Raw genomic sequence first — 22,761 nt, 5'->3', positions numbered from 1 at the left:
TCAATCAATGGTGCTTCTTGAGTGCTTACTGTGTGCAAAGCACTGTACTAACTGCTAGGGAGAGTTTAATACAGTGGATTTGGAAGACACATTCCCTGCCTAAAATGACATGACAAATATGTTTTCAGATCTCACTGCAGTGATATAGGTCTACCTAAGGATCTTGAACACTACTAAATAGGAACTATGTAAAAAATAAAATATAAAATATTGTTATGATATGCTTGAGTTCTTTCTCCTTCAGAGCTACCTTAATAATGATATTATGTAGCTGGAGTAATTTTCTTAAGCAAACCCTGCATTATTTTTTCATTTGTTTTGCCTTTTTGCTGGACTTTCATTATATCTTTTGTAAGTTTTCCTTATGTATTTCTTGTTCTATGAATGTAGCTAAGATATGTTGGTTAAATGATCTTAAATGCTTTGAAGATGTGCTTGAATGACAGCTCTTAGAGCAGAAACTGCATTTATAAACTCAATTTCCTGACATTCTTCTCACAGGGGTAAAAATCAAGCTGGATCAATCAAGAAAGCCGCTCTGGTGGTTTTTCACCAGGCAGAGACAAATGTGACCACTTTTGCACAGGTTACCTTAAAAAAAATCATACATATATGATCTTTTTTTAAAACATCTGTTGACTGACCTGCATGCGGATCAGCTACGATATCTTCCCGTCCCATCCATTGCAATGTGACAGAAACATGCAGAAATTCAGAATTCTATGTCCATCACACCTTGTCTGGGGTGGGGGTGGGAGTGTAACCCCATCACTTTTTGTGATTTTTCTCACTGACTTTTTTTGGTACATCTGTGTAGTCTTTATGTGATTTCACCTGCACGCCAATCCTGTTTCTTATATGAATTATAAAATTAGGAGAAGCAGTATTTATTTTCAAAACATGAAGCCCTTGGGAGATATATAGAAGGATAAGATGTCATTCCTGCCCTTGAGAAACTGCATGATTTCTGTTGATGAGGTTAATGAGGCAAAAGCAACAAAATATTAATTTGCTCTGAAACAGTAGTAGGTAAATTTCTCCATCTTAACACATATACAGGCGTTACAACTGCATTAATTAGCTAGCATATATTCAGGAAGAATAAATGTATAAATCCTGGTTGACTTTAGAGTAGAATTACCATCATCATAAAATGCCTTGAGTCCACCCACTACTTTTGTTTCAAGTCACCATTGTATTTAATGGGGCAAGTACCCCGTATTGTTTTATACTGTTTTCAAGTGAGAAATTTCATATTCTAATGGCTATATATTTGAATCAGAAACTAAATCTACATCCAAAGGCACAAACATGTTACTAAAGTGTCTTACAGATTTCTTTTTCTATCACCTGCTTCAATCTTCCTGGTGCTATTTATTGTATGTGCGTTGGACATTTAAAAAAATGTCCTGAAAGAAACTCTAAAGACAAGATACTGTTCTGTTTTGTAGTTTCCATCCAAGTAGAAAGGTTCAGTAATTTGAATAGGATAGTTTTTAACTTTATAAAAATTTAGTGTTCTTAAAAAATTATTTTGTTGTGTAATCCAGGTCAGAAGTTTGGGTTTCTTTCCCCCCTCTCTGGTCAAAGGGTATATTATTGTGGTAAAAGTAACATAAAATTGCTATCTATGAAAGGACCAAAGCAAAGTTTTTTTTAAAAATCAGAATTGTAGAGCTGACAAAAAATATTCCCTTTAGTTCATTTCTAATATTTTAAGTATAGCTATATAGTCTAGTCTACTGGCTTAAATCTATTTACTTGTTATTACATGGATAATACTTCCTTATTCCTAAATTATACTAATTTAGAGGCAATATTCCATGAACAATTTCTTTTGTTTAATCCATACTAAAATTTAGTAAATCATCTAATATTTAGAATTTACAAAGATCTTCTCAAAGTTCTACCTAAAAGACAAGTGTTTTATTTCCATGTCGTATCTACCTTTAGACAAGTTTACTACATTGGTCTGAATTACAAAAATGAATTGAAATTTTAATTATGCAATTTAATTCAAATTAATTATTCAAATGGTAAAACCGTACTTTGGGGGATGGTTTTCTATTAAAAGAACAGGTTATGGACATCAGCTAAAGTCAATCCCCTGCTTGACTCTGGTATCACAGTTTTCTGGGGTTACTGTCGAGTTTGAAAATGGAACTCAAGTGGCCTTGGGTCTGCTGAAGCTGAAAGCATGAGAGTATTAAAATTAGATTTCAGTACAGGATTGCAGGAGGCAGGAGATACTGGATCATATTTCACATGCTGGCATTAGAAATAGAATCCAGCAACACCCAAAGGAAGAGGCACCCTAACTATTTCCTACCTCCCATGGTGAAGAAAAGCAGGTGTATTCATTTTTAAAGAATACAATATACCAGCAATATTACTGTCCTCCTACTGTGTGTCTACAGCACTGCCCTTTTTAGTTAGAGAGCATACAAAAGGAGTGAGAAGGTAAGTTCACCTGCATTCAAGGAGTCTGCAATTTATGGAGAATGCGCACATTGACAATATAATAAGGTTAATAGTGAGGAAATAGATGTTTATATTCCAAGTTAATATATAACATAATGTAAGTTATAAGAGATGGAGTGCTTGAGTGCTGAGGAGATTTTAAGAGGACTAATCTCCTGGAGTGGAGAGCAGTATTTCAGGAGGATTTTAAAGAAGGGGAGAAATATGGTTTAGTGAACATAAAGACGTTAGTATTCCAGGCAAAAAAAAGTCTGAAGCACGATTGGAGAGGGGGAAATCAGAGACAGTGAGGAGATATATTGGAGAGTGAAGAGCATGTCCTTGGATGTCAGAGGGAAAGATAGGTATGTAAGAGAGAGCTATTTGATGGACTGTCTCGAATCAGGTGACTGGGTTATGTTTTATGACAGGCAATGGAGTCATTGTGATTAGGGGGAAAGGAAGTGATGAACTCTAATCTTCATTTTAAATCCAGAGTCACAGGCAGTTACACTAACTCAACTGAAGATCAGGAGAGCAGGTGCATGGAATAGTGAATTCATGAAATATTATGAAAATGATTATAGACTACTATTATGACACTGTTCAATCTGAGAGGTTACTCAAATACTTTGGATTTTAAAAAATTAATCCTGTTAGGACATCAAAAAGTTTTGTGAAAGGCTACATAGAATCTCCTGTTCATTTTCATACATTTCTAGCACATTTAACTTAATGGTTTTAGCTATTTTTGTCTTATGTCAGAAAAAGCTTTAAGAAGTTGAAGGTTAGAAGCACCTATCTTTGGTCAGTGCTCCACAGTATCCAATTTATTATTCACTTTAATAGCACTGATTTAGAGGAAGATTTACAACAATAGAAAATTAGAACTTTTACTGTTAGTATTGCTTTTATTAGATTCCTGCCCACCAGGTCCATTGTTGCCTTTAGGAAATGCTTTCTTAAGCTTTCTTAAATTGCCTTATTTAGGTAAGAATGTGAACCATGATGTCAAGAAAGAGAAAAGTAAGAAAGATGTTTCTTAGAAAGTGGGTATTAATGCTCACTGCTTTTACTACTTTTAATGTAGAGAAAAAAATCCTCTTTCAAATATTCAATTTGTGTGAGAGGATTATAGAATTATCCATTGGATAATCAGAGTTACTCTTCCTTCTTATAATGCCATGGTGGTTTGATATGTTCAAGTATTCACAGTAAACTAATGATTAGTAAGTAACTGTTCTACCTGTGTACTCTTGCTGACACTCTTCCTTATTTAGCATTAGAAGATCTGGAATGCAAATCAAAATAAGTAATAAATGAGCAGTGTTAAAAGGTTCCTAGAAATATTATTGACCTCATGAAAAATTAAGTCCTGAACATGGAATCATAATACTTGGGGGGTGGTCATTCTTCTGATACTGGTCTTTAACCTGACTCCCTGTCCCTTGATTTTGGATGATTTTGATTTCATGTGATCATTCTTCCATGTTCTTTATGTAATAGCTGGGACCTTTATGTCATATTGTTATGCTTTTGATAATTCTGAGTAGAAATCATGTAGTGGTTGTTTTTTGATCTTATTTTTGATTTTCAAAAATCCTTTGGAAATTATTGTTTTAGTTTCCCACCTGGAAAGTTATATTTGGAACCCAGAAAGGATGTGATCATCAACTTTAATGACAAAATTAATTAACTAGTTCCCTTGGATAAAATACCTCAGGATTCAGAATACGTACACTGGGGAATGACTTAAGCTGTGTCAGCAATTGTGCAACAGGCAGTTTGCCTGAAGTTTTTTATTGCCTTTCCTCTATGGAAAAAGACTCACGTTTTTAGATTTCAGTAGAATTTCTCCCTTTATCCACAGGAAATTTGATTGCATCAAAACTAGTTTAGTTGCCAAAGTGTATGCACTGAGAACATAGACCCGAAAACTCTGAAGTGACTAGCTTTTCACTTTCTATTATGTATTATATAAATAAATGTACAAACTACTCTCCCATAACATCTAACAATTCAGCTATTTGGACTCCTCCTCAGTGCCAAGATAGCGCCTTAACCTCTGCTCTCCCACATCTCTACCTTTTCTGTCCATCCTCCACCTGCTGGAGAGAAGAATGCTGCCATAGTATCTATCTTCCATCATTTCATCAGAATTTTTGATTTTTCACTTATGAATCAATCAGGAGTATTTTTTTGAGCACTTGCCATGAACCTAACACTGTACTAGGCACTTGGGAAAGAACAATGCAGTAGCATTGATATGAACTTTCCTTGCTCATAAGGCACATAAGGCTCATGAGGGGGAGACAAATATTAAAATGAATTACTGACAGGGAAATGGGAGAGTACATGTAATCTGTACCTAGGTGCTTTGGGACTGGGGGTGTGGTGAGTATCAAGTGCTTAATTAGGCTTTTTGTTAAGCGCTTAGTGTGTAACAAGCACTGTACTAAGAGCTGGGCTAGATAAGAGGTAATTAGGCCAGGACACACATGGGGCTCACGGTCTAAGTAGGAGGGAGAACAAGTACTGAATCCCCATTTTTCAGATGAGGAAACTGAGGCACAGGGAAGTTGTGACTTGCCCAAAGTCATCATAATTAGGTTTTGGTATGCTCCTCCCAGTCCACCTCTGGGCCACATCCGTTTTCTGGCTAACTCTCTCGGTGTGGATTACAGGAAATGAGATGGTGGGAGAGCTTTGAAGATGGAAAGATCCAATGTCTGGAAGATATAAAGACGGAGTTCCAGACAGGGGTCAGAGGTGGAACAGTTGAGAACAAGGTGTAGTTAGAAAATAATCTTGGTGGTAAAACACCATCAATGAAGGTGGCCAATCTGTCCCCGGGCCAGAACGGATTTGGCACCAGAAACCTTAATAGCCTCCATTTTTATGCTCAGCATTAGACTTCTAACAGCTGAATTTCTTGGCTTAGAAGTGGTTCCCATATTCAGAGGGTCCTGGAAAGTGAAATTAAAGTCTCTGGAGCAAGTGGGGAAAATCAAGAGCTCACTCAGAGAAACATCTAAATTCATATATATATGTGGATATTCTTCCACATAATGTATTATAGGACATCATCTGAACTTCTCCTGCAGAAGGCAAATAAGGAACCAAGTCCTTTTAAAGGGGGGAATCCCCCAGGCTGCTGTTTATAATTTAATTATCTGTTTAAGGAAAAGGAAGTGTGGCTTCCTGTCCCCCAATTTCTTTTCTCCCTCCTGATTCCAGGCCTGGTTGGTGCAGAAAGTTTCTGTATCCCTCTGCTGTCTGCATGTTTCTGAGCTCCTAGTGTAATCCTCTGGCCATTGTTCTGGACATCTCTTTCCCCCAACAATCTTGCCCCATCCAAGGGAGGGAAGGTTGAGTTCTTCTCCTTTCCTCAGGTTGAATTCCCCATTAGAGTAAAGGGAATGAGTCCTGGAGTTTTCAGTGAAGTTGTGCATTTGTGGAGCATGTAGATGTGCACAGTGAGAAGTACAGCATTTCCAAATGTACATTTGAACATTGGCAAATGAGAATCTGCATCTGGGCCTGGTACTCTTCAGAGAGCTTTCCATCACTTCAGAAATAGCAGAATTTAGAGAAGAACTGAATGAGCAAAAGTTGTGTTTTGAACACAGGCTTTTCTTGTCTTTGAAAGTACACTTTTTTTTTTCTGTACACATTTCTACTGGTTTGATCATCATGTTGGAACAGAAAAAATGTTTGGACCCAATGTAATTGGTTTTATGATTATCATGGTGGTGAACTCCACCGGGCCATATATATATATATCTGTCATGTTTTAATACCATTTAGGCTTTGTTTCAGGATCTTCATGTCATGCTCATTTTAGTAACCAGACTTGCCTTGACATAGTGAGTATAAATGTTATCACTGGAGAACTGTCTGCGCTGTTTCTAATTCAAAAAAGTCACTTAAAACCTCATAGAGAAAGTTGGCTTTACATTTTATGGGTTTAAGTGGATTTAGAGAAGATAAACTGAATAATCTTTTGTAAAACCTATGCCATATATGATTTTTTATCATTTAAGTACATTTTCACCTGCTTCTCCCTGATTCTAATAATCTCTTAATCTAAATGATGGAGCAAAAGTTTTAGGATTCTTTTTTTCACTTTTCCTCTTCCTTCATTTTTTCTCCCATTCTTCAGTACTTAAAAACAGCTTTCTTCTGGCTGATCTAAACTGACTAGCAATTTGCAGGAATTGGCAATATGCCCACTGGTGCTGGTCTTGTATTTGTGGCTTTAGGAGATGTGCGGTCCTAAAGTGTCATAGTGTTTATTTCTTTGAATCATATCAAGATACCCTTTAAAAATTTAAAACTCTCACCAGGTTGTGAAATACAAGAATAGACTGCAAGCCCACTTTCGAGTCCCAAGTTGTGTGCATACATCCTCATATCCCAAAATGTTGTTGGGTAATCATTCACATAGTATTTTGCATGTTTAAAAAAATTAATGCAGTTTTAATGAACTTGAATGAATGCTAAAATCTACCCCTCTGTGGGGATCTTATTTTTAGAAACTGAATGGATCCAGCTCCTCTGAGGGTAGCACAGTTGATATTGTTCTCCCTGGAGAAGGAGTAGAGGCAGAAGCTGAGCCTGAAGAATCAGATGAACCAGAGGCCTGTTTTACAGATGGTAAGGGTCAAAATGATGCCAGTATGTGCCATTTTGCTAGTGCTTCTTGTTTCATTAGATAACTGTAGTGTTAGCAATAATATGACTATTATTAATTGTGTAAATGTTAAGGGTAGTTGTGTAAACTGTACCGTGGTCCATTTTCAGGAACAAAACTCGAGTCGGTGGTAGTGCTGCTGGAGGGCTCCATTACTGTTTCTCGTTGTCACTGTTTTAGGTAGTTGGGGGATTCCCAGATGTTGGCTATTGGACAGTGCTACAAGGATTGATGTTCCAGAGATGCTCAGGACATAGGAAGCCCTAACTTCCCCAAATCTTGTAGAAGAAAGCTTCTGCCCACTCTTGCCTCCTAAATGGGGAACTGGGGCTTCACATCTGGGATGAGGAGAGAGGATTTGTGTCACTGGATCCTAGGGATCTGTGTCTCCCCCCTCTTCTGCCCCGTTCATCCCCCAACTTCCTGGGGGCCCAGTGGTGAGGAAGTGCAAGGCCTATGCTGACAGGATTCTGATTTTATTGAAAAAATACTGATAAAACATAGAGCTAGAGGAATCAATTAAAAATACAGTGACCTAAATTTAGGGTGGTTTTAATTTTTATCCTAGGCCTTTTGACACTCTCATTTTCCCTGGTTTCTTTCCCTGTCTCCTCTTCTTATCCCTCTTACCCACAAACACCCTATATAGTGGTAGGAGTGCTCCTTTCCACTGAGAAAAGAAAAACAAAGGGAGAAGGAGCATCTTTGAAAGGATGAGAGGGAGGAGCCAGAAAAGAGAGCAGGTCACTTGACTTCTCTTTGTCTTGGTTTCCTCAACTGTAAAATGGCAATTAAATACCTGTTCCTCCTCCTCCTTAGACTGAGAGCCCCATGTGGGATAGGGTCTGACCTGATTTTTTTTAATCTGTTCCAGTGCTTAGTACAGTGCTTGGTATATGGGAAGCATTTAACAAAATCCACAATTATTGTTTTTATTATTATTTGTTACAGCTAGGAGTCAGTGGTCCTCAACTTCTTATGCTCTTCGTTACTCTTCTCCACACCACTTCAGTCCAAAGAGCCAGAGTTTTCCCAATTATCCAAATGTGGTGAAAATACTTTGTGTCTGCCCTCTCCTGCATGGACTAGGGCTTCTCTCTTGCAATGGCTGCTGGGAGATTGGGGTAGGGGAAAGTTGGGCCACCCCCTGTGGTAGCCATTATTCCATTGGCAAGGGAGGGCTTGGAACCAAATGGCTTATACACCCTAGTTTGTAGGTGATTGCTCTGAAGTGGTGAGTTAAAATATGTTTTATTGATCATTTTTTTATAAGTACCTGATTAGTTTGCTTCAAGTTCTGCCAATGGACTAACCTTATTAAATCCCTTTCATCTCAGAGCTTTTGTTGAAAATGATGAAATTCAATGGGGCTTTTGTGAAATACTTCACCAAAGCTGCCTAATGGACCTAGCCCAGACAAATAGGAGTGTTCCCACTGGGGCCTATTAAAATGTCTGAAAGATTCTCTCTTATGTTTACATCCAATTTATCCTTTCTAAAAGAGAGTTGTGAGAGCGTGATTTGATGGAAAATCCTTTGAGTTTGTTTCTGCCCAAGAGTCAGACCCACAGTGGGTCCTTCAGGTCTCATAAGGACATAGACTGTAAGCTCACTGTGGGCAGAGAATGTGTCCATTTATTGTTGTATTGTACTCTCCCAAGCACCTAGTACTGTGCAGAGCACACAGTAAGCGCTCAATAAATACGACTGAATGAATGAATGAATGACATCGGGGAATCCCGCTAAAGGGAAGCAAACCCAGAGAACAACATTTACAGACCTCCATCCCACATGAAAAGTCTTCTGATTTTCTAATTGGGGTAGTTACATGTTTTCATCTTGATCCATAAGTTCTTCCTATTCAAAGACCAGAAAACCAACCCTAAGCCTTTCTTTTCCAGTGAAAATATTTTCTGCTAGTGTAATTCTGCAGAGTTTTACATAAATCATGGGGAAATTAGTTAAGGAGCTAAGGATGGATGGTAACCTTGAGGACCACAAAATGGTAATATTCAAGCCCTAGGAAATGGGTAAAGTTAGGGTAAAGCAAATGATTTCAGGAAATGTGACCAAGCCTAGGGGTGCTAGTAGGAAGAAAGCCTAAGAGTACAAGAAGCCCAAGAAATGTTTGTGTTTTATACACACAGAGTTCTACAGGCACAGGACCTAAAGAATAAGAAAACACCACAGGTGATGAGATGTTATTCTTGGCTCGTCTTTAAGGAACAGGGAAAACTACAGAGAGGAAATTAAGCCAAATCACCAAAGAGGAGAAGCCTACTTAAGAGCAAGATTAGGAAGCTAAACTAGGAGTGAAATATAGTTCACCTGATACAAGAGGCAACTAAAACCTTTTTTTAAAAGCCCAAAGAGGAGGAACAGAGAACTATGGATGGGGGCTGAACTGATGAAGTCCCTTACTTATCTGTTCCTCAGTTACCTCATCTGGGTGAGGCCCATGTGGGACATTGACTGTGTCCAACCTGATTAGCTTGTATCTACCTATCCCACTGACTGGCACATAATAAGCACTTAATAAGGCCTCATTAACATAGACAATGACAGCTAATCTCTCCTATACCTTCAGCACAGAGTCCTCTCTCCTCTGCATCTTCCTTGTCCCTCGGTAATCCTCATCTCTTTCCACTGTAAACTTTCTTACCTCAGTGACTCCATCTTCAACATCATCCCAACCACTCCTTTTTCAAAACCAATCCCCATTTTGCCTTTGCTTTTTCATCTCCCCTCATCCCTGCTTCCTCCTGGGCTCGCCTACTCTTCCTCAAATGCCCTTCCTCACCGTCTTGTCTGTCTTTCCTGCCTGTTTCTCAGGAGGTAAGCAAATCAACTGTCACTACTACTAAACACTTATACCGCAGAGATGTAAAAATAATACGTGTTTCATTCACATTCTTTACTTTAGCGTATTCACTGTTCCGATGGGAAATCTTTCTTTTTTCCATCTTTTCCTATCTTTTCTTGTCCAGGGGATAGAGCCCCTCCGTGTGGTGACTGTTTGAATTCCAAATGTTTGACATTATTATAGGGAGATGAAATTCCCGGCTCCTTCAATCTCACCGGAGCCAGATCCGAGTGAATATAAATGCAATGTATTACCATATTTTGGCTGTTCTAACGATTTTATCATTTATGTGAATATAACCAAATTACACGTGTAACACCTTCCTAATTGTGGAGTGTTCCCCCTTAGTGAAACCTAAAGATTTTCCTCCTATTGACCGATTACTGTGAATAAGTGATTCCATTCCTCCTCTGCCTAGCCGACAAGGAAAACTGTCTCCCTCCCCTTACTCCACACCCCGTCCCCAACCCTACCCTTGTCCAGTGCATAGAGACAGTTTGGGTCAGGAACCTGGTGAGCAGATGCTAGAGAAGATTCTTCCATTCTCCACTTACCCACAAACACCCTATATAGTGGTAGGAGTGCTCCTTTCCACTGAGAAAAGAAAAAGAAAGGAAGAAGGAGCATCTTTGAAAGGATGAGAGGGAAGAGCCAGAAAACAGAGCAGGTCACTTGACTTCTCTTTGCCTTGGTTTCCTCATGTGTAAAATGGCAATTAAATACATGTTCTTCCTCCTCCTTAGACTGACAGCCCCATGTAGGATAGGGTCTGACCTGATTTATTTTTATCTGTTCCAGTGCTTAGTACAGTGCTTGGTATAGGGGAAGCATTTAACAAATTCCACAATTATTATTTTTATTATTATTTGTCAGCTTTGAGGCCCTGCAGCCAGGGGTGTGCGGAAGCACAAAGGTAGAGGAGGTGATGTTTTCTCTCTGCCTTGGCTGAACCTGCTTTCTGCACCCAAATAATGGGGGAGAAACAGGATGCATAAATGTTGTTTTTCAGTCCCTCATTGTTCTTGTCCTTTCTTCTTTTTCCTTTGAATATTCCTAGAGAGAAATATTTCTATGGCCCTAACAATACTTTGAAGCTTTTAGGACTCTATTTTGAAGTCTTTTTTTGTTTTATGAATTACCTACAGATGGGGAATTTAGCATTTAGTCTCAGAGTGGAAATGTCCTTTTGAGTCTTTTCCACTGGATCTTCTATTCTATGGCTTAGCCTAGAGTGTCCTGAATTGCACTAGATCTGGACATTTATTATCTTAGCTTCTTTCCAATTTCTGGGTAAGGGAAGAAAAAAACACAAAGTTAAGACTTGTGAACAAATTAACTTTGTCATCATTCCCTCTCACTTTTGGGATTCTTATTGAAAAAAGAAGAAAAACGATGATGAATTTTGAAAAACAAATGTTCTCGACCTTTTGAAATTCTACTCCCTTCCCAAACCTGAAAGTAAATGGCATTGTTACCCCTCCACTAACATTGCCAATTCTCCTCTTTCTTTAAAATGGTTTACTGAATAAACATCTTTTCAAAACTTTCTTTTCACTTTAAAGTAGTAAATGAAAGTAATTCCTGTTTGCTTCAAGGTTATCAGAACAAGAGGAATGAAACAAATTTGGAATTGTTGAGCATAGGTTCAAATGTAGTAATGTGATATCTGAAAGCCAATCACTGGGGTTAGAAAAAGAGAAGCTAGTCAGGTGGATTATAGGATTATCAACAGCGATTTGTTCATTCAGGCATGCTGCCTTTTGTTTTCTCATCAAAATATCATTTTTGCCAGGCTGTATACGGAGATTCCCATGCTGCCATGTCAATGTAGAGTCTGGGAAAGGAAAAATCTGGTGGAACATCAGGAAAACCTGTTACAGGATAGTAGAGCACAACTGGTTTGAGAGTTTCATTGTCCTCATGATTCTGCTCAGCAGTGGAGCTCTGGTAAGTGACTGGTAAATAAAGAGAATGGGTAGAAGCCAGCGCAAGCAATCTCTGAGGAAAATCAGTGTGTCAGGGATAAGTTGTGGCAAAGCTTTCTCATTGTCCTGTAATTAAACTATCTGGGTGCTTGGCACATAAGGTCAGTAAATACCATCATCACTACCGAAAATCAAGTGTTTAAACTGAGAAATGCTCTCTGAGGAAAGGAAGCTATGCATTTACCTTTCTATCAGACTCTTGAAAAAGATACTTTCTTGGATTTTATGCAGCATGAATAAAAACATGTTTTCTCCAAAATAAATAGTTTTGTCTTTAACATGAGGAATTGCAATGGGTTCTCAGCCCTTGAAACTACTCTTAAAACCTCAATTTTGGGTCACTTGATTTCTGCTAGGTGAAGTGTTTTTTATTTTGGAGGGGGATTATTAGTTAAATTCACAAAGGTATTAATATGGACTTTTAAGATAAAGATTTTAGGAATCAACTATGCCTCCTTTTTAGTAAGCAGAGTCACATACATGAAGCAGCGTGGTCTAGTAAAAAGACTATGTGCCTGGGAGTCAGAGGATGTGGGTTCTAATCCCGCTCTGCTGCTTGCCTGCTTTGTGACCTTGGACAAGTTACGTAACCTCTCTGGTCCACATTTTTCTCATCTATAAATGAGGATTCAATATCCCTAGTACACCCTAATATTTGAGATTTTGTTCACAGGCTTTTGAAGACATATACATTGAACAGCGAAAGATTGTCAAGATCATATTAGAATATGCAGACAAGATCTTCACGTACATTTTCATCCTAGAAATGCTACTAAAATGGGTGGCATATGGTTATAAAACGTATTTCACTAATGCCTGGTGCTGGTTGGATTTCCTCATTGTTGATGTAGGTATTTTTTAGTACATTTAAAGACTGTTAACATGAATCCAAGATTATCACTGTCACAATAGAGGAAATGATATGGGCAAATTGCTTAAAAAACCCATCCCCATTGACCTTTTAAGTAGCAGTGTGCTCATGTGTATGTTATGTTATTTTATTCCATTTCCTTTATGTTTATGTTACAATACAGTTGAAATCATATTTCATACTTTTAACTTGCTATTATACATTTTAAGTGTTGTTCTTTTTGATGTAAATATTCTCATGTGCATGCAACTGTGCCAATATGTGTGTCTATATTGGAAGGGGATCTATACTTAATGATGTAATGTCAATTTCTGAGAATGAAATTGTTTCTCTGTGGTTATTAGTTGATATAAATGATCCATAAAGTTTGAAGAAAGGGCAGTTTAAACCCAAAGAAGTCATCCTGCTAAGTAGTTCTAGATCATAAATAATAATATACCAGAAGAGCATTCCTTGTAGACATGCCACTTTAAAACGGCATTTTCTACACAAGCACCTCTGCATATCCTTCCAGTAGTCATTTAGGTTTCAAGTTTTAAACTGCCAATGGTGGGCTCAAGAAGCAATCTTCTGACATCCTCTTTAATTGAAGCAATCTCATGGAGATCATTATTAAGAGTGATGCAACGTCTCAGGAAGGAGATGAATTAAAAAGCAACATGGTCATCTTCATATTTACATTTAGCAGTTCATTGATATTATTCAGAATCTGTCCTTAACATAAGTACTTTTCTCAATTACTCTTCCAATTTTACCAATTTAGGATTTATCCAAGCCTCTGGATATAACAGAGTCTTCATTCTCTCTAATTGCAGTTTATGCAAACATATACCCACTGATTGGTTGCTGGGCTCCTACATGAATCTAGGGCTTGGTCACAGGATAATTAATGCTGTTTAATCAATCATCATTACTGAATACTTACTGTGTATAGAGCACTGTACTAAGTGCTTTGGAGAGTGCCCTAGAAGCAAAAGGCATGCCTTTGAGGGACTCAGAAGCAAGGATAAATTATTTACATTAAAGGAATCATTCGATTAATTGGATGCATTGAGTGGTAGCTGTGTAAAGAGCAGTGTACTGACGTCTTGGGAATGTAAAATACAACTGTTTTTAAACATGGTCTCTGCCCACAAGGAACTTACCGTCTACAAGAAGAGACAGACATTAAAATAGATTAATAATAATAATAATGTTGGTATTTGTTAAGCGCTTACTATGTGCCGAGCACTGTTCTAAGCGCTGGGGTAGACATAGGGGAATCAGGTTGTCCCACATGGAGCTCACAGTCTTAATCCCCATTTTACAGATGAGGGAACTGAGGCACAGAGAAGTTAAGTGACTCGCCCCCAGTCACACAGCCGACAAGTGGCAGATCTGGGATTCGAACTCATGAGCCCTGACTCCAAAGCCCGTGCTCTTTCCACTGAGCCACGCTGCTTCTCTGCAAAAGATGTTGGTATTTGTTAAGCGCTTACTATGTGCCAAGCACTGTTCTAAGCGCTGGGGTAGACACAGGGTCATCAGGTTGTCCCACGTGGGGCTCACAGTCTTAATCCCCATTTTACAGATGAGGTAACTGAGGCACCGAGAAGTGAAGTGACTTGCCCAAAGTCACACAGCTGACAAGTGGCTGAGCAGGGATTCGAACCCATGACCTCTGACTCCAAAGCCCGTGCTCCTTCCACAGAGCCAAACTGCTTCTCTTCTAATTCAGATTAGGAATAGTGGAAGTCGTAGAGTATAATAATATTTACTTAAGTACAATTGGTTGTATTATTGTAAAATTACACTAATTTTGATTGTTCTCCTTGATAATCTTGTTGCCTGCTCAGCTGCACAGTATTGCATTCTCTGAAGTGCATATTACGGTGCTCTGCACAAAGAAGGAACTCAATAAATTCTATCTATTGAGTGGATGATCACAAAATTACACTACTTTTAATTGTCCTCCTTGAGAACCTTGTTATACACTCAGCAAAACAGTATTGTACTCTTTCAAGAGCTAAATACAGTATTCTGCACATAAACACTCCATAAATACCACTGATTGATTGATAGCAAGGACCAAAATCTACCAGTTAAGTGTGGTCATCTTTTCATTCGGTCAGTCAACCAATTGTGTATTGTTGGGCCCATTTCTGGATCTTCCCCACTTGAATCTGACCTTGTCTGTCTTTGTCTGCTATGTTTGTACCTCAACTATCCTGAACCCACTAATCTTAGGGGTAATTTTGGCTGGGATCATTTATTCCATTTCTTGCTTTTTTTGGCTGCTTTATAAATTGCTCTTTTTGTTTCTTCCTGGTGTGCTCAGTTAAATGGATATAAAATTTTCCCTTCTGTCTTTATGCAGGTCTCATTGGTCAGTTTGGTGGCCAATGCTCTGGGGTACTCAGAGCTTGGTCCCATTAAATCCCTTCGGACACTGAGAGCTTTAAGACCTCTGAGAGCTTTATCCCGGTTTGAAGGAATGAGGGTAAGACAAATTGAAGTTACCTGGATTGATGTACGCATGTGGAAAGAAGCAAATATCTTTAGTGTGAGGTGATAAATGGAGCAAAACAGTACTTTACTTTCTTTTTATTGTATATTAATCAGTAGCATAGGGCAATTTTGATATTATTTAAAACCAGATAGTACCATACATCTTAGCTAATAATTATTGTGCTTACTATGTGCCAAACACTGTACTAAGTACTGGGGCAGATGCAAGATACATCAGAGTCCTTGTCCTACACAGGGCTCACAAAGTAAGTAGAAGGGAGAACAGGATTGAATCCCCATTGTACAGATGAGGAAATAGAGGCACAGAGAAGGTAACTGACTTCCCCAAGACCACCCAGCAGGCAAGTGGAAGAGTAGAGACTCCCAAGCCTGTGCATTAGGTCGTGTTGAGATCATTTTCAGTTCTTATCCTATCAACAATTGATGAGTGACAAAAGTATATTTGTGAAAGCCAAGGATACCTCTGACAGTAGGTGTTATTAAAAATTTCCACAAGAAATTCTATTTATTTATGCTCTGTCATTTTCCTATTTTATCGCTCACTAAATAATCTAAGACCTTCTCACCCAAAATGGGTGAGTTTCAGAAAGAAAATGCATCACCACTACAAGCAAATAGTAATAATGGAGTTTTAAAAAATCAAATAGGTTTAATGGTAAAATTTTCTTTTCAAATTTATTATTATTGTTGTTGTTATTGCTGCAATTTCTTTTGTTGTTTGGCTTTGCCAGCTCCTGCAGAATGAGTGACCTACTCTATGTGAGTGGGCTGGTACTTTGGAGGTCATTTCCAGGGTCCCAGTGGCTTGGTAGAGTGAAAGGTGCCTCCAAAGTGCCTTACTCCACACATTTCCTCTTTCCTCTTCTCCCGCTCCATTCTGCGTCACCCTTGCACTTGGAAATTACACCCTTTTTTCACCCAGTCCTCAACCCAACAGCAATTATGTAATTTATTTATATTAATGTTTGTCTCCCCCTCTAGATAGTAAGCTCACTGTGGGCAGGGAACATGTCTATCAGCTCTGTGATACTATATTCTCCCAAGTGCTTAGAACAGTGCTCTACACACAGTAAGCACTCAAAAAATACTATTGATTGACTTCACTAACATCAGCTGACTCAGGAGTTCCCGCTGTGACCTGACATGGGTATGAGATTCTCTCTCCTCAGCATTGTGGTTTGCAGATCCAAGCCCGGGAGTCTTTCCTGGACCTCATCCCCCGCCACACCGCAGTCAGTCTGTGGTGACCACAGTCTTGCCTTCGTTCTCTTTCCTTCACCTTCTCTCTTCCCCATGCCGGAATGCCCCATCCCAGTGGAGCCTACCTCAGACAAGTAATAAATCTGCATTCTCAGAAGTGATGGTTCCTCAGTGGAGATTTACACTAACCTACTCTCCCTGCCCGCTGTTACTGTTGAGTCCCTCTACTCCAATCAACCAGTCAAACATTAGTACTTATTCAGTGCTTAACATGTGTGAAAAGCACTGTACTAAACACTCGAAAATAAAATCCAACAGAATTCATACCTTCCCATTTCTCAACCTGAATGAGGGCTGTCTCTGTCAGCATCTCAGGCCTTCCTTCTCTGACCCACCACATTTCCAGCCGCTACTGCTTAGCTTTCAAACTTTGGAAAAAAACACAAATTATTTCAGGGGCCTGTATGTTTGACCATCCTGCATTAGCTAGCTAAGAATTACCATTTTATAATATTTTAAATTGGGAGTATATAACTCCTCATTGTAAGGAGCTCAGAATGTTTTCCAGGACCTTGATCTCAATAATCTGCACAACTTCCATTAGTGGTAAGTGATGTACGAAACCTGAAGGAAAATAGGCCTCTGAAATAGAGAAGAGTAAATATATCTCCAGATGCTTTATACAGAAAGGTAACTGCTGAAGGCCAAATAATGAGGTGCTAATTTTAGGTCATATAGCTAAAAAGAAGGCCATCTCTCTTCACTCATTAGGCTTCTGTGAGTCCCATCAGCTTATAAATTTTAGTTTCAGAACAGGTGTTTCTATAATGAGCCAGACTAAAAATATTACTACAAAATCTCTCTAATTCTCTAGTCCCAAAACCATGTTAGAGAGCATAGCTGGTCTCAGTCGTCCTTTTGAGTCCATTGGATGAGATACTGAAATAACAAGTAATCTGTCAACACACACACACATATGCTCCTCTTTCCAGTTATCTGCTAGCTGGAGCCAGGCACTTGAATCTCCCCAGCTGCTCAATCGAAACCATCTCGTCTGTGGAAAGCAGCTGTTAAATCAGACAGAGAACGGACCAGTTACTGAAAGTGATGTTTGAACCCAGGCTTCATAAAGTAATGGAGCCTGTTCTAATGCCATATTAAAATCCCCTCATTGATATGATTGGTTCTCCCTTTAACCATCCCTGGCTTTTGTTAGCATTTGAGCTATTTCTTGAGCAATAGCCAAAGGTTTGGGGTTTTTTGGTTACAGAGTTACTCCATTATTGGAGCTCAGAATGATTGGATTTGTATTTATTATATATAATAATAATTACGGTATTTGTTAAGCACTTATTATGTGTTAAGCAACTGTTCTAAGTGCTAGGGAAGATACAGGGTAATCAGGTTGTTCCACGTGGAGCTCACAGTCTTAATCCCCATTTTCCAGATGAGGTAATGGGGGCACAGAGAAGTTAAGTGGCTTGCCCAAGGTCACACAGAAGACAAGTGGCGGAGTCAGGATTAGAGCCCACATCCTCTGATTCCCAAGTCCGTGCTCTTTCTACTAAGCCACACTACTTTTACCCTGATCCCAGTTCTAGAAAACAAGCAACTGTAGGTACTGGGGCACTTGGAAAACTCTAAAATACAAACTAACTTTAGGCCTTGAACAATATCCACAGTGCTAGAATTTAATTAGTGGTTTTCCGTTACACTATTCATTTCAATCTACTTCACTGCATTCAATATACGATAGCTCTCTGCATTCCAGAAAATGCAGATTTTATTACTTTCCATTACCACCCCCAGATTTTTTCTTTTTTAAAATCTTTTATATATATTTCCACCCAGTCGCTTGAATAATTTTAGCCATTTTTGTCATTTATTACTTAGCATATGTGCTCATTTTAATAGTAAAATATTTTAGGTATCAAGTTTGCTGCTAAATCGTTGCTTTCCTTTGCTGATAAGTGTATGTTGCTCTGTTTTATGTACTTACCAGGTGGTGGTGAATGCACTGGTGGGAGCTATTCCTTCGATCATGAACGTGCTTCTGGTGTGTCTCATATTCTGGCTAATCTTCAGCATCATGGGGGTAAATCTGTTTGCTGGCAAGTTCTATGAATGTGTCAACACCACAAGTGGCGAGAGGTTCCCTACGTCGGAAGTCATGAATCTGTCTGATTGTGAGCGACTGAGGAATGAAAATCCAGGTGATGTGCGATGGAAAAATGTGAAAGTCAACTTTGATAATGTTGGAGCTGGATACCTTTCTCTGCTTCAAGTAGTAAGTGTCCCCTCTTTGTGGATCATATATATTTCTATTAGTATATTAGTAGGATTCAGGTCAGCATTTTAGTTTTTCACGAAGTTATTAAAACCAGAGAGGATAGTTTTTGAAAAATTGTTTGAAAAATTGAATTTAGGAACAGCATTTAGTAGAATGTTAGGCCAGAATTATCTCACTTCTATGCTTATCTTAGTCCACTGAGCATTGGAGCAGCAAATGAGTAGGTGGTCATGGTTACAACCCATTTAGAGGTACATCAAAGAATCTGGTGGACATGACTGATTTTTGGTCAACTATTAATATTATTTATTATTATTATATTTGCTAAGTGCTTACAATGTGCCAAACACCATTCATTCATTCAGTCGTATTAATATAGCTCTTACTGGGTGCAGAGCACTGTACTAAGCACTTGGGTAGATACTATTCCAAGCACTGGGGTAGATAAACGGTAAGCAGGTTGGACACGAACCCTGTCCCACATGGAGCTCCCAGGCTTAATCCCCATTTTACAGATGAGGTAACCGAGGCACAGAGAAGTTAAGTGACTTGCCCAAGGTCACACAGCAGACAAGTGGCAGAGCCGGGATTAGAACCCATATCCTCTGACTCTCAAGCCCAAGCTCTTGCCACCAGGCTACACTGCTTCTCACCGCAGCACAGTGCTGATGCTGTAGCAGAGCACCATAGGCTACGTGTCAGTTGCCAGGTTACCTGCTTCAGCAGTCACTGAAGCCTGCTAGTTTCAGGATTTCTGTTGAGATGCTCCAGATGGTTCTTTGGTCAGAAGCATTTGTCATTGATGACTTAGCCCAGCATTCCCCTATTTCAGGTTCTTTCACCTCACCCGCAGTTCAGGTCTGGGTATGATTTGAAGGGGGATCATTGGAGAGTACTGTTCATTTATGGTGTAGTTAGGAAAGAATATGAAGGATGTGATTAACTTATAAAGCAGCTTCGATATATGAAATAATATACATTTCACATTGTAGCAGTATTTTGAAATGCGGCAAAATGGACCCGATCTGACTAGATATTTATGAAATGCACTGACTCTGCTTGCCTTTCTTTTTTAACATAAGCTTCATACGTACGTTTAATTAAATGTCCTGTTTGTAGGCCACATTTAAAGGATGGATGGATATTATGTATGCAGCTGTTGATTCAGTTAATGTAAGTAGAATGTATCATTTAAGACCTGTAATTTAAACTGCAAAGTCTCTAAGATTTTAGTAATGTCATTTTTGTATTTAAATGAAATGGCCCCAATTGGCAATAAACTGTAAATTGTTAACTTGGAATATTTTATCTTAAAATGAACATGCTTGATGGGATTCCATGTTTCAGATTCCTTCGGAGTTTATGTAGCACTTAGTAGTTTTGAGTTTATGGTTAAGAGCCAGCTGAATTTTCCACAGACGTATGAATGTTTGCTAGACCTATAAATAGGTAGGACTTGAAATCTATTAAACATACACAGGACACAGTAATTAAAAACAAAGCAACAAAAAGTAACAAAGGCAGTAATTGTTTCAGGACAGATGTTTTGATATCTTATTTAGAGATGTAGAATGAAGTCAGCTCTAAAATTTAGTATTGATATTGCTAATTTTATGGGTTTTGTAGATAAACGAGCAGCCCAAGTATGAAGAAAACCTCTATATGTACATTTACTTTGTCATCTTCATCATCTTTGGGTCATTCTTCACCCTGAACCTATTCATTGGTGTCATCATAGATAATTTCAACCAACAAAAAAAGAAGATAAGTATTTTAAATCTTTTGTAAGCCAAGAATGATTCTTTTCTAAGAAATCACAATTGAGTATCTTTAGTTTGGGAGTTTGATGTGATCATTTGAAACAGTTATTATAATTTATGATCAATTTAGAATACCTCATAAAAAACAATGTTTATTCCTGCATATTGATTTGTAGTTATTTCCTGAAGATGCCAATATTAAACTTCAGTCAACTCTCCATTATTTTTTATTTGTAGCATGACCTAAAATTTGCCACAACTTTCATTCTTTATGTGGGCATCTGTTTATAACTTGAAGTGTGTGTATACATATATACATGCATACATAGATTTCCCTGTCCATATCCATGTTTGTGTGTTTTTAATCCCACTACGCATCATGGCCAGAGGCCCTGGATTTACAACGCTCCCTCTTACCTGCACTTTGTCTCTTGCCTCTCTTCCCTCCTATCTGCCCTTCGCCTCTTGACTCTCCTGTTGGCTACTGAGATCATGTGTGTTTGCTGCCTCTGGAATGCCAGATCAAGAGATACAATGAAAACCATTACCTTTGCCAGTGGTCTCCTTTTTCCTCCAGTGTCCATCCCCAGCACCACCTCTTGCCTTATACCTGCTTGTTTGCCATTTGGAAGCATGTCTGAGCATCTGCAAGATAGCTTTCTTTTCAAAGCTTTCTCTCTGTTTTCTGAGGATGCTTCAGGTTAAATAGCCTGGAGATGCTGTTTTGTGGGTGGTGGTCAAAGAGGGAGATTTTCAGATTGGGTGCCTTTTGGATCGTAAAGGTTTGCCGGGCTAGTCCTGTTGATATTCACATATTAAGTGCTGAGTGAACCCAATTGGTCAGGGTCAGGGTGGTCTGGTGGGTTCACTGTCATGCAGTGGGTGCCATGTGGGAGAATAGATGACCATAGGATAACCAAACAACTGCTCCATGATGAGCTGAAATGAAATAAACACAAAGAGGAGAAGCAGAAGTAATATTTGAAAGATGCAATAAAGCAGAATGTCAGACCATGTGGCAATTATGTGTTGGGCCTCGGAAGAAACAGCAGAACACAGAATAGCCTGGCACGTGACAGGCAGAACAAGGGTGAAAGTCTTGGATCGTGATGATGAGGGTATATACTGTCAAGAATGACAGCTAAGTGTCAGTCTCGAGATTTCAGGACTGAGCACCTGTGTGGAGGAATTGATTATAGTAGCAGTGGTTTGGTCAATAACACTCGCCCTCAGTCTTTCCCAACAGTCAAGTTTCTACTAGAGCACAGAGTGGAATAAGCAAGTAGGTTGACAGGGATCACTCTTTTGGAGCAAAGACTTTGGAAAGATCATGATATCAAGGTGGAGAAATAAAAACAGCACCAGGCTGTTATTGGAGTAACAAATATCAAGTGCTGATAGAGTTAAGGTTCTACTCCTCTCTACCCTTCCACCTGCCCATCCCCTCGCCTTACAGCATGAGTTTTCTGCTCCCCACTATGAATGGTTTAAGGGATTGAAGGAAGAGAGGTGGCCATAAATCATGGATCTTGTAATATGGGTTTCATTTTATAGCCATATTGACTTGAATGAAGAACATTTCCAGGGGTTCAACTTATAATACCACATCTCTTAAAATAATATCAATCAGTGCTATTTATGGAGCACTTTTGTGTGCAGAACACTGTACTGAGTGCTTGGGAGAGTATAACAGAGTTATAGGCACATTCCCTGCCCACAAGAATCTAAAATCTCTATAAATGATTTAAGGGAAAAGTGCAGCAATAGAGATAGTTTTAAATAGGTTTGATTTGTTCTTCACTTTGGAGGTCAAGACATCTTTATGACGGAGGAACAGAAAAAATACTACAATGCAATGAAAAAACTGGGATCTAAGAAACCACAAAAACCTATACCTCGACCAGGGGTAAGAGATTTACTTTTTAGTCATCCAGATTAGCAATTAAAAATCTTGATTTCAGGTTTTCTGTACCATAAAGCATGAGTGATTTTGGTTCTGGGAAAAGATATTTCCCTACCTATCAGAAGATTAAGAAAGAGAGCTACTTGTATACATGCTGAGGTGCCTGAGGCCTTAAAGAAATCTATGAAACAGACCTAATGCAAGGGGACAGAAAGCAATTTGGTAAAC

At 38.8% G+C, this 22,761-nt stretch overlaps 1 protein-coding gene across 3 annotated transcripts in view; it reads left to right on the top strand.

The window, feature by feature from the left end:
- LOC100083071 (sodium channel protein type 9 subunit alpha) overlaps positions 1 to 22,761 on the top strand; it is a 94,112-nt gene that overhangs the window by 64,335 nt on the left and 7,016 nt on the right. For all 3 annotated transcript variants that reach the window (XM_029072111.2, XM_029072109.2, XM_029072110.2), the window contains 8 exons: positions 6,996 to 7,116; positions 11,809 to 11,963; positions 12,675 to 12,848; positions 15,229 to 15,351; positions 18,583 to 18,867; positions 19,990 to 20,043; positions 20,497 to 20,634; positions 22,432 to 22,536. In XM_029072111.2, coding sequence (XP_028927944.1) covers positions 6,996 to 7,116; positions 11,809 to 11,963; positions 12,675 to 12,848; positions 15,229 to 15,351; positions 18,583 to 18,867; positions 19,990 to 20,043; positions 20,497 to 20,634; positions 22,432 to 22,536 — 1,155 coding nt within the window. The remainder of the gene's footprint in view (positions 1 to 6,995; positions 7,117 to 11,808; positions 11,964 to 12,674; positions 12,849 to 15,228; positions 15,352 to 18,582; positions 18,868 to 19,989; positions 20,044 to 20,496; positions 20,635 to 22,431; positions 22,537 to 22,761) is intronic.

The sequence above is a fragment of the Ornithorhynchus anatinus genome, chromosome 9 (assembly GCF_004115215.2).
Source record: "Ornithorhynchus anatinus isolate Pmale09 chromosome 9, mOrnAna1.pri.v4, whole genome shotgun sequence".
Classification (NCBI taxonomy): Eukaryota; Metazoa; Chordata; class Mammalia; order Monotremata; family Ornithorhynchidae; genus Ornithorhynchus; species Ornithorhynchus anatinus.
The sequence above is the reverse complement of the archived record's forward strand: the minus strand, read 5'-3'. Positions and strand labels throughout refer to the sequence as shown.